Below are 12,802 nucleotides of genomic sequence, written 5' to 3' on the forward strand. Positions count from 1 at the left end.
TGGTAAAGTTTAATATAGGCAAAAAAGTTCAATTATAGAAAAACCATCCTTTGGACAAGGCAGTAGCTTTATGAACCATAATACCTCTTTCATTTACAATGGGATTTCTACCTGTTTCAATTCAAGATATTTTTTTAATTTCTGGACACACTGGACTAGCATAATTAGGCTCAACATTTTGTTTTAAATTTAATATCTCTTAATAGTCTGTTATATGAACAAATCTATGCTAATGAGTGTGCTAACATTCCACTTTAGTGGATTATGTAGACCCATGGCATTTCACAGCCTGATTAAATAAAATATTTAGAGAGAAAATTAACTCTTTTAAGGCAATAGCAGATTATTTCTACTCTGGGAGTCAGTGCTGCTGCGGCTGAAATGAATCAACCCGGCATCTGCTAACACAGTAAAACAAAATACTTTGAGGATAACATTCTACATGTTTATAGTCCCCTTGAAGTCGTTTTTACTGAGTTTTGGAATGCCTCTACTTTCATGTACATCAACAAGTCTCAAATTTACATTAATTGCATAAGAAAGCACATAAACTACCATTTTATTTACAGAAACAGATTAGTCTTCCCTGTGCTAAAAGGACACCTCTAATATTTAAAAAGAAGAATTGGAAGCTAAGTAACTAACACTATACTCACAGAAGGCAGGCATCCTTAACTAAAAGCCAGGAAGAAAGAGCCTGATGGCATTCCAAGTGTTAAATAGATTAATTCACAGAAATTGATCCAAGAGCCTGGGGTGTTCTCTCTGCTACTGTTTCTCTTGACATTCTCGCCTCTGGCTACTATCTATTTTTCTACAAAGAAAGTAGGAAAACAGCATGTCTAATAAACTCAGAGGGCGTCACTGTTGATCAGATATGGAAACCACATTCTCAAAAAAAAAAGGAAGCCAACCTGCAGACCTTGTTGTGGTATGTAAGACCCACTGACTAGAAACAAATTTTAAAAGCTATTCAAGTTCGCCAGCCTGGATGCTCCTCTTTTTCCTCAAGAACTAAGCAGGAGAAAAATGCCAGGGTTATTTTGGAAGCACCGAATTACAAGATCTGGAATAAGCAGCTTCATCAGACAGGCAGCTAGAAAATCCTATTCGCAAAATAGCTCCCACTAGCTTCTTTTATGTCCGAAGTGAGACTCAATTTTGGCTAGAAAATGCATGCCTGTCAGCGGTAAGGAAGAGGTACGGTGGCTCTTCCCCACCCCACCCCCGCCCCCATCAGAAACACCGTTGCCTGGATGAATGGACCGCGGGAGCGCTGTGTCTTCCACGCGCAGAACTGACCCGGGTACAGTCGCTGTCAGTCTCCAGTACTAAAGGACACTCTCTTTGAGGCGCCCGGGGAGAAGCCGGCAGCCGGGGCTGCACAGCGGCCCCGAACCTCCGGGCACGAAGGTCAGTAAGGTAGCCAGGTTAACGGCACAAAAGAGCGGAGGGGCGAACTCCGGCACCTTCGCTTAGGTCTCGGGGCGTTGGCGCAGAGAGAGCGGTTCCCGGAGCCAGCCGAGGAGAGACTTCGGACACAAGCAGGGCAGAAGGTGGGCAGAGCCCCTTCCCCCTCCCTCCCCCCCCCGCCCCCCCCCCCCCCCCCCCCCCCCCGTTTTTACCTGCCACAGCTGAAGCGCAGCCACCGGCTTTTGCTGAGTCCGCGCATCGGCTCCCGACCGGACAGCAGCCACTCCCTCCCCAGCCTGCACCTGCCGCTGAGCCGGCCCTCTTCGGATTGGGCACTCTCCGGATACCCCAGCACCAGGGTCCCATGGCTGAGACTTCCCGGCGCCCCGCTGGGACGCCCTGGCAGCTTGCCGCGGCGCTCGCCTACGTGCTCCTGAGCTGCCCCGTGCTGCATGGACAGGCTCCCACGCCTGGGACTGAAGCCCACCCTGCGCTCTACCTGCCCACCTGGGGCGCACCAGGCCGCAGTAGCCCCGACGGCCCTAGCGTCCTGGTCGCCAACCCCGGACTCCGGGTTCCTGCGGGCCGCTCGCTTTGGCTGGACCCGTTCCGGGACCTGGTGATTCGAGTGCAGCCAGGCGACTGGTGCGAGGTGACGGTGCTGGAAACCCTGCCGCTGAGCCACGGCAAGCTCTCCCCCCGCCGCTTCCCCTGCGCCTTCGGGCCGCGCCAGGTCCAATACACTCACTTCGGCTCCCGAAGCCCTGGGCGCGCTCGGGTGAGGCTGCTGCTGCGCTACGACGCCCGGACTTACACGCTAGCACTGCCCTTCACGCTGGCTGTGGACGTGATCCTTCCCCAGCCAGAGCTAGTGACGCGCAACTGGCCTTTGGCGGTGGAGAAGCTGCGGGGCTGGAGCCACGCCATCGACAAGAGAGTGCTGGACTTTGCCTCCCTGGGGTCCGCAGCCTCTACCACCAGCAGGTGCCGCCTCACCCTTCTTCCTCCCCAGGGCGGCCCACTGCCCAGGTATGGGCGTTTGATGGACGCCATGGGGGCCCCTCTCCCCAGGGGCAAGGGCGTAGACTGTGAGGCTTTTGTCAGAGCTGGGGTGCGCTACCAGCATACCGCCACCACCCTGTCGCCCAGTCGGGACTATGTGCCCTTGATGGCAGAGCTGCTAGGTCCAGAAGACAGAGGCGCCGGGTCAGTGGAGGTGCTCTTCCGCGAGCACTTCCAGCTGCTGGTGAGCATCCGCGACGGAGTAGAGAACACTGCGCCTAGGCCCAGTTTTGTGGCCCTGATGATGATGGAGGTCAGTCAGTTCTTGCTGACAGCCTTGACCCCTGATGCACTGGCTGCGGAGGACGCGGAGTCTGACCCTGATGACCTGGTCTTCAACATTCGCAATGCCCCCACAACCGCACCAGGGCACCAGGGGTACGTGGTCAGCACTGACGACCCCCTGGGCCTTCCAGTCTCCTTCTTCACCCAGCGGGAGCTTCGGGAACTGAAAATTGCCTATCAGCCCCCTACAAAGAAATTGGATTCAGAGCACCTCTTCCAGCTGGAGCTGGAGGTGGTGGATGGAGATGGCGCCACCTCAGACCCCTTTGCCTTCACAGTGATAATGAAGCCCATGAACACTCTGGCCCCAGTGGCTAGATACAACCGGGGACTACTGCTATTTGAAGGTCGGTCAAAAACCCTGTCCAGTGCCCACAGCCTTCAGATTAGTGATAATGATAACCTGGAAGAGGTGACAGTAACTGCAGTTAGGGGCTTAAGACATGGGCAGCTGATGGTGCTTGGGGCACCTGCTGGGTGCAAGCATTTCACACCCGTGGACCTGGCAGCAGGGCGAGTGGTGTACCAGCATGATGGCAGCAACACCTACAGTGACAATATCATCTTCCGGATGGAGGATGGACACCACCAGGTGGAATTCCTCTTCCCTGTCACCATCATACCTGTTGATGATGAACCACCAAAGGTCAAGGCCAACACTGGGCTCTCTGTTACAGAAGGACAGGTGGTCCAGATTTCCCCCTTTGTCCTGAGTGCTACTGATATTGACTCTGAGGACTCAACCATCCACTTTGTGCTGGAGGACCAGCCTCTAGAAGAGAAAAAGGAAGAAAGAGGGTGGGATCTGGCCCCTGGTTCCCCCTACGCCGGTCAGTACCAGGGGGAGATGCTGCTGCGGCAGACTGAACCACCTCTGTGCCCTGAAGATGAAGACTGGACTTATGTGGAAAAAGAAGGACTATATGAGAAGGTGGTGACTGAATGGCTTCAGCAAGACATAATGGGAGGGAAGCTCTTCTATCGCTATCGTGGACCCCATAGCCCTCAACCTGTAATGGCCCAGCTGACTTTCCATGTGCAGGATGACCATGACCCACCCAATCTATCCAACCAGCACTTCTTCACTGTCAGGGTCCAACCAATGGATCTGAAGAGTCCAGAACTATTTCCAGGAACTACCCTAAAAATGACTGTGCAGCAATACCAACTCACTCACTTCCAGAAGAAATTCCTCCAATATACTGATGAGGACTCAGATGACCAGAACCTGTGGTACACCCTACTGACACCCCCGACCGACACAGATGACAACCACCAAGTCCAGGCTGGAGAAATTGTGCTCACTGATTCACCAGACATGCCCGTCATGCGCTTCACCCAGGCCCAGGTGAATCTCCATCAAGTTGCCTACCAGCCCCCACAGAAGATGCTGGGTGTTGTACAACGAGTTGTGCAATTCGCCTACCAAGTGGAGGATGCCGCAGGCAATAGTGTACCTGGCACATTCACATTATTCCTAAAGCCTGTGGACAATCAGCCTCCAGAAGTCACCAACAGAGGCTTTACTGTCTTAGAGGGAGGAAGTTTTATCCTCAGCAGTAATAAACTGGGTGTCATAGATCCTGACACAGATGTTGACCAGATTGTCTTCATATTAGTCTGGGGTCCCCAACATGGACACTTGTACTACTTAAACAAACATATGATCCCAGGAGAACTTTTCATGCAACCAGATATTATTAATGGGAGTGTCTCTTACCAGCACAACAGAGACCAGACTACCAATGACACTTTCCATCTGGAGGTAAGTGACGGGGTTCACCACATTCCCATCACCGTCCAGATTTCTGTGCATCCCACTACAGCTGACAAAACTCCCAGGATCTCTATTACAGGTAGTCCATTGTTAGATGTTTCCCTAGATGTACTAGAGAACAGAGCCACTGAGATCACCATGGACATCATACATGGCAAAAAGAAGGGCACAGGTGACTTGATGCTATCTTTCATTTTGGAAGATAGCCCAAACTTGGGTACTATTCTCGTGAATGGTTTACCTGCAGAACGATTCACTCAAGAAGACCTCATCAGTGGGGCAGTAGTCTATGTCCACACTGGGGGTGAAGTTGGTTTCCAGAAACAACATGATGCCTTCAGCCTCACCCTCTCCAAGGGTTCTTTTCAGTGGATGGTGGGGAACAGCATATTGGAGAGAGTACAGGTGCAAGTGGTTGTGCTGCCTGTGGACAACGTGGCACCCAAAGTCTTGGTGGCGGAGTCTTATATTGTTGATGAAGGTGGGAAGAGTCCCTTGACCTTACAACATCTCAGTATTGAAGATGTGGACACACCCCAAGATGAGATCCTATGCACAGTGACCAGTCAGCCAGCCTCTGGCTACCTGGAAAACATTGCACCAGCTCCTGGCTCAAAAAAATCACGGGCTGGTAGTCCCATCAGTGCTTTCTCCATCAGGGATGTCCAAGCGAGCCATATCAATTATGTACAGAGTATTCACAAGGGGATAGAGCCACAAAAAGATCAATTCACCTTTTATTGTTCTGATGGCATCAACTTCTCCCCAAATGTCGTCTTCCCCATAATCATTTTACCTACCAATGATGAGCAGCCTGAACTTTTTGCCGGTGAGTTTGTGGTATTAGAGGGGATGAGTCTGGTCATAGATACCCCGCTACTCAATGGAGCAGATGCTGATTTGCCACAGAATGAGCTTCACTTTCAGCTCACAGCCCTCCCGCAGCATGGGCAAATTGTACAGCAGCTGGCCACAGGCAGCCAGCCCATCCACAGCTTCACTTTACAGGAAATCCAGGAGGCCTCCACCATTGTATATGAGCATGATGACTCTGAGACCACAGAGGACAGTTTTGAGGTCTGGCTGAGTGACGGCAAGCACATCACCCACAGGAAGGTACCCATTGTGGTGATCCTGGTAGATGATGAAACCCCTCAGCTGACTATTAACAATGGGCTGGAAGTAGAGACCAGACACACCAAGGTCATCACAGATTGGGTCCTCAAAGCCACAGATCTTGACTCTGATGAGAAGAGCCTCAGTTTTGTTCTCCGTTCAGGGCCTCAACAGGGGCTTCTACAGCGACTGAGAAAACCCAGAGGGGAGGTTAGGAACAACCTCACCCTTGGGATGAACTTTACCCAGGATGAGATTAACAGAAGCCTCATCTGTTACACTCACACAGGCCAAGAAGGAGTTCTTGACATTATCAGATTTGATGTGACTGATGGGATTAACTCTTTGATAGACCGCTCCTTCCACATCACTATTGGCAGTGTAGACAGAGTCTCACCTGAGGTGGTTAGTAAAGGGATTACCCTGACAGAGGATGGCAGAGTGACCCTTACCACCAATCTGCTTAGCACCAGCAACATCAGCGCCCCTAATGAGGAGCTTCACTTCAGGGTCACAAGGGCTCCTAGACTGGGGCACTTGGAGAGCTCTGACCATTCTGGGAAGCCCATTGCCTCTTTCACTCAGCTGCAGTTGGCTAGCAACAAAATATTCTATGTCCACACTTCAAATGATGAGATAAAGATGGACAGCTTTGAGTTTCAAGTGACTGATGGACACAACCCTGTGTTCCGAACCTTCAGGATCTACATCACAGATGTGGATGATAAGAAACCTATCTTGACCATCCGCAAACTAATACTGCGGGAAGGGGAGAGCAAACAGATCACTCCCTTTGAGTTAACGGCAGAAGATAAGGATACTCCAGATGATCTTCTCCTCTTTACCATCACCCAACTCCCCTTCCATGGCAGGATTTTATATAATGGCAGCCATCCTGTGACCACCTTCACCAAGCGAGACCTGAATGAGAACCTGATTAGTTATTGGCATGATGGCAGTGAGGCGACTGAAGACTGTTTCTCTTTGACTGTGACAGATGGCACTCATGCTGACTTCTATGTCTTCCCAGACACTGTCCTAGAGACACAGAAACCTCAGGTAATGAGGATCCATATAAGTTCCCTAGACAACAGGCTCCCCCAGGTTGCTATTAACAGAAGAACAGCAGCCTTGAAGCGCCTTCACACTGGACACATGAGCTTCCTGATTACCAGCAGGTCTCTGAGGGCAGAGGATCAGAACAGAGTCCATGGGCTCCTTAAGTATACAGTGACCAGAGGACCAGAGCATGGCTTCATTATCAACACTCGCCTTGGAAACAAGAGCACGCGGGTGTTTACACAAGGTTAGTAAACCATGTTCCCGATGCCTCTTTCCTTCTCCTGGAGCAGATCAGATCTCCCAGTTTCTGTTTAAAATTGTCCCAACCTCAGCCCATTTGCAGGAAAATTCTGATTCTAAAGAAATACAATAGAATGTGAGGTTATTCAGATAACAAAAAAGGCAACTAGTCCTTCTTCAGCTATTTTCTCAGGAAGCCCATTTAATAGGAACCCTTAGCCAGCCAGTAAGGCTTTTAGTTATGCCTTAAATTGCAGACTGCGGGTGGACAGTTTCTGCTTCTGAAATACCATCATAAGATATGATTATATTAATTTTGATAATATCCATTTAATTCTAAATTTTAAGTAAAGAAACCTACCTAGGAATTGTTTTCATAGCTTACTAGTAAGTTCAGTTTTCTGAAGATGATATTTTATATTCAGATTTTGAAGGCAAATATTACACTGAACATTTTATTGCATTCAAATAATTTCCAAGTAATTTCTGCATCTAAAAAAAAGCATGGAACTAAATTTTCCTTAGTGTGCAGAGGGATATGTTTTAACAATTCTTTTTTCTAAATGTATTTGTTGTTACTACTAATGGTGAACTTGAAGCAGGTTTCTCTGTTTTCCCAGGTGATGTGACACCTGGTCTTTTTGGCAGTTCTTTACATTGTCTTAACTCTTTATCATGCAGCTCTGTGTGCATGAGAAGTGAAGAGATTAGTGGAATTTTCTACATACAATACATTTAAATCTAAATGCAGTCATAGAGTAAAACTCACGAAGGCTGTTTAAAAAATAGTTTAATTATTGGGACACCTGGGTGGCTCAGTCAAGCATCTGACTCTTGATATAGGCTCAGGTTGTTATCTCACAGCCATGGGATTGAGCCCTATGTCGGGCTCATGCTGAATGTGAAGCCTGCTTGGGATTCTCCCTCTCTGTCCCTCAACTCATCATTCTCTCTCTCTTTCTCTGTCTTTCTCTCTCAAAATAAATAAATCAAACAAAAAAATAAAAAATAGTTTAGTTACATTTTCAGAATTGCCTCTAAAGCCAATGAAATCATATATGGTTTTATAAGAGAAAGAGGAGAGATAGAGAATCCCAAGCAGACTCCACAATGCCAGGGGAGCCTGATTAGGGGCTCAAACTCACGAACCACGAGACCATGACATGAGCCAAAACCAAGAGTCAGCCACTTAACCGACTGAGCCACCCAGGCACCCCTATAAGAATTATCTTTATAAATAAATACTCCCAAGATGCAAATTGTTTTTAAAATACTAATAGTTACCAATACAAAAACATAATAATAGACCCAAGGGACAAATTTTTAAAAATCTAAGAGAATAGGCAATAATAAAAAGTCATGATTTGATTCTCATTTTCTTTTTCCTTAGAATGTAGCCATTGTTCTTGTTTAAATTCATTTTGACAAATAGTTAATAAATAACCACCATCACACGAAGCTCACACATGCTTTTGCAGAAGACCTCAAACCAGACAGACTCAGCTCTCCACCGAGGGCCCAGATGTTATGAAATGTGCATAACTAGAATGTCCTTTTGGGGGGGGATTATCCTACAGATGATACACATAACCCAGTAACTTAATTTGAAACTAAATTCTATTTTTGCTGGTGTAACATTAAGAAAAATTTAGATTCATGTTCACTCAATCATGTTTAAAAAGTTAGATTTGTGTTCATTTCATCATTTAAAAACTTTATTATAGTATTTTCATGCCTTAAAATATTGATGTTCTTTTTTTATGTTTACTTATTCATTTTTGAGAGAGAGAGAACAGGGGGAAAGCAAGCAGGGGAGGAGCGGAGAGAGGGAGAGAAAATCCCAAGCAGACACAGTGCTGCCAGCACACGGCCTGTCATGGGGCTCGATCTCACAAACCTGTGAGATCATGACCTGGGCCCAAAATCAGAAGTTGTTCACTTAACCAACTGAGCCATTCAGGTGCCCCAAAATGTTGACTTTCTTAACATCCTCAATTTCATATTGTGCCAATATGATGAGTGATACTTGCTCTTTTATCAGCTGACATTGATGAGAACAGGATCTGCTATGTGTTGAATGAAGGCAGCAAAGCAACAAAGGACATCTTCTACTTCTCTGTTGAAGACAACGGTAAGTCAGTATTGAAACCTTAAAAGGGAGTCTTGATTATTTGAAATCAATATGAAATTGAAAAAAATTAAATCATTTGCATAGTAATCACCATCAGTGTATGTCATAATACAAATGAGTTCTTTTTGCTTTATTTGCGATCCCATGTCAAATGGTTCTTGACAAATCACATTTTTGTTTTTTTTTTTTTGGAAGGGAAGGCAATGAGGAATTTGAATAATGAGATATGAAGTATTTTACCTGACCTAGATTTTGTGTGACATCCCATAGGCAGGTAAATCTTCTCTTTACAAGATTTTGAGAATCTGACTGGTGGCTTCCATCATTCTGGAGCAAATTAGAAAATCCAACCTTAGATTTTGTTAGGATTTTCAGCTCCAGATCTGAATGTGGTGGCTCCTTCTCAGAATTGTAATCTTCCTAGGTGCGGAGAAAAATATATTGACTGGCACAGATGAAAACCTGCTTTAAAAATCACCTGTGTGTGCTGCACCTATATCGGTTTACTCTGTCTTCAAAGTAGCATAATGGAAAGCAACTAGCTAACAGCAGGCACTCTCTTTACACAGCTAGGAATATGCTGATTATGTTGTCAAAGAAAAATTATTTTGCAGTATGACAGGATAATTGCAAAAATTATGTCCATGCACTGCTTGCCACTCAATAACCTCTCTCAGTATAAATTATTACTCATTCCCAATAAGTAACATGCATTTTCTTCCTCAGTCTTGTGTAATCATTCAGGGCTGTTTGGAAAGCAGTCCTACACGAAGGCCATGGGGTATACTGAGCTTAAATCCCAACTTACCCCATGTGCCCTTGAAGAAGTTACCTTGTCCTCTCTGTGATTTGTTTCACTCATCTGTAAAATGGTGGTTTTCATACCACTTCCAAAGGGCTGCCAAGAGGATTAAGCGAGAGAATATCTGTAAAGCATTTGGCACAGAGTAGATGCTCATTAATAATAATGAGTTACCTTCTCCACTTCTAATGAGACTAACTACAGCGGAAACCCCTGACCCCTTATCTCCATCTTCTCACTTAAAGTATAAATGTTTATTTATTTGGTGGGAAGACAGAGAGAGTGAGCATGTGCACAAATGGAGGAGGGCCAAAGAGGGAGGAGGACAGAGGGTCTGAAGCAGACTCTGCCCTGACAGCAGCGAGCCCCATGTGGGGCTGGAACTCATGAACTGTGAGATCACGCCCTAAGCAGAAGTCAGATGCTCACCTGAGTGAGCCACCGAGGCACCCCTCCCATAAAGTGTAAAAGCAGATCTTTCCTTCATTCCCTAAGTTCCCAAGGATGAAAGTCACTTAAAAAATGAAGATGAATTTAAGTCTTCTAAATGGATTCACTAATGTAAAGCACATTTGAGACCCAAATAGTTTATAGTGACTATTTTTCTTTCTGTTTTTGAATAGGATGATATTCTAAAAAGATGTATATCTGATTTGGACACTATACTTTCTGGGCAACATCAGAAACAGTCAGTCTGTAATGATAAATGTGAATTTTACATTGCTACCATTTTTGAGTATGTATTTTCTATGGACTAGGCAATGCTTATATTATACATTATGACTTTGAGTCTTCACTATAAAATAAGAGGTAGATGTTATGATGCCCATTTTAAAATGAAGACACCAAGGTTGACTAACTGGATTGATGTCATACAGGTAATAAGGTGAACTAGAATAAACTCAGGTATTGCAGGTTTCAAAGCCCAAGGTTCTTAACCACTATCACTACATCACTTCTGTTCAGGAAGGTAAAACCATGAATAGAAATCAGAGAATAAGGCAAAGACAGAACTTCCTCACCTAACAAAGGAAACCCTAGTAAATTAAAGTGATAAGAATAAACATTTACACATAGTTGGATTCTAAAAAACAGATGTATGTCCATATGCTGATTAAATATTTATACATTTATTTGGGATGCCTGGGTGGCTCGGTTGAATAAGTGTCCAACTCCTGATTTCACTGCAGGTCACAATCTCATGATTCATGAGATTAAGCCCCGCATTGGGCTCTGTGTGCTGAGAGCACAGAGCCTGCTTGAGATTCTTTTTCTCTTCTCTCTCTCTCTCTGCCCCTCCCCCACCCCAACCTTTTCCCTCTGGCACATGTTCTCTTTCTCCCTCTCAAAACAAATAAGTAAACTTTTAAAAAAATGAAAGTAAAAAATAAAATGAAATAAATAAGTAAACTTTTAAAAAATATTTATGTATTTATTTGTTCCCTGGATTTTTTTTATTGTGTCCTGAATGCCATATATGGAGCTGAGATCCATATTTACCCATTGTAAGCATTCTTGGAATCGCTTACAACTGCTAAAGGACTCACTTAAACATTTTTGTATCAGGTATTTTTAAATTTTATAAATTTAAAAATTTAAATTTATAAATATAAATTTATAATATAAATATATAAATATATAAAATTTAAAATTTTATAAATTTTATTCCCATAGCCAGCTTGATCTTTTCTTTTAAAATATCCCAGTTTTTAAAAAATATTTCCCAAATGGAATGTTTAATAAAACTTACAACTTATGAATAGCTTTTATCTTGACAGCACATAGCACTAGCAGAAGGTACTGCTTCCAGTTACTTAAGCTTTTGGAATTGGGCAAACTTCTAGGGACACATTATTTTACCAATGGGCTGAAGTAGAATTTGGTGGTGGTGGTGGTGGTGGTGGTGGTGGTACTGACTTTGGAGGCATTAAAAGAAGACTGTGCCCTACCTCTAGGATTGTGCATTAGGCACATCCTCAGGCCGTAAAGGTGAAAGCATTGCCAGTATGATTCTAGAGCTGCAATTTATTAAAACCCTAAAGCTTGACAGCAGGAAGGCTTCCAGTTCATAGGCTCTGAAACCAGGCTCCCTGCACTCAAATCCCAGGTCCACCATTTAGTGGTTGTGTATCTTTGAGAAACTGTGTTTCCATTTGCTCATCTGCGAATTGGAGACAGTTATAGTGTGCAACTAATAGAATTATTATGAGAATTTTATTGGTTTCCCATTGCTGCTATAGTGAATTATCATAAATTTAGTGGCTTAGAACAACACAGACTTACAAGTTTGTCAAAAGTCCAAAATGGTTCTTTTTTTTTTTAACTTTAACATTTATTTATTTTTGAGAGACAGAGAGAGACAGAGTGTGAGCAGGGGAGGGGCAAAGAGAAAGAGATGAAGACACAGAATCCGAAGCAGGCTCTAGGCTCTGAGCTGTCAGCACAGAGCCCAGTGCAGGGCTAGAACTCACAGACCATGAGATCATGACCTGAGTCAAAGTCAGAGGCTTAACCCACTGAGCCACCCAGGTGCCCCTCCCTTTTTATAAATTTTAACATTTATTTATTTTTGAGAGACAAAGAGAGACAGAGTTCAAGCCAGGAAGAGGCAGAGAGAGAGAGAGAGAGATGAAGACACAGCAAAATGGTTCTTACTGTGCTAAAATCAAGGATTAGACAAGGCTGACTTTCTTTATGAACACTCCAGGGAAGAACCCATGTCCTTGCCTTTCTAGCTTTAGAAACTGTCCCATTCCATATTCAAAACCAGAAGTGTCCAAGTCTTTCTTGTGTTGCTTTACTAAGGCACCAACTCTCCTGCCTCGCTCTTTCCCCAAAAGAACCCCTGTGACTGCATTCAGCTTACCTGGATAATCCAGGATACTATTGCCATCTCAGAATCTTTACTCACATC

At 44.9% G+C, this 12,802-nt stretch overlaps 1 protein-coding gene across 1 annotated transcript in view; it reads left to right on the forward strand.

The window, feature by feature from the left end:
• The first annotated feature begins 1,777 nt into the window (after nt 1-1,777).
• The window catches only part of FREM3 (FRAS1 related extracellular matrix 3), an 87,429-nt gene continuing 76,404 nt past the window's right edge, over nt 1,778-12,802 (forward strand). Inside the window, exons 1-2 of the mRNA XM_039248211.1 lie at nt 1,778-6,959; nt 8,997-9,086. Coding sequence (XP_039104142.1) covers nt 1,778-6,959; nt 8,997-9,086 — 5,272 coding nt within the window. The remainder of the gene's footprint in view (nt 6,960-8,996; nt 9,087-12,802) is intronic.

The sequence above is a fragment of the Hyaena hyaena genome, unplaced genomic scaffold (assembly GCF_003009895.1).
Source record: "Hyaena hyaena isolate Hyena2069 unplaced genomic scaffold, ASM300989v1 scaffold_304, whole genome shotgun sequence".
NCBI classification, from domain to species: domain Eukaryota; kingdom Metazoa; phylum Chordata; class Mammalia; order Carnivora; family Hyaenidae; genus Hyaena; species Hyaena hyaena.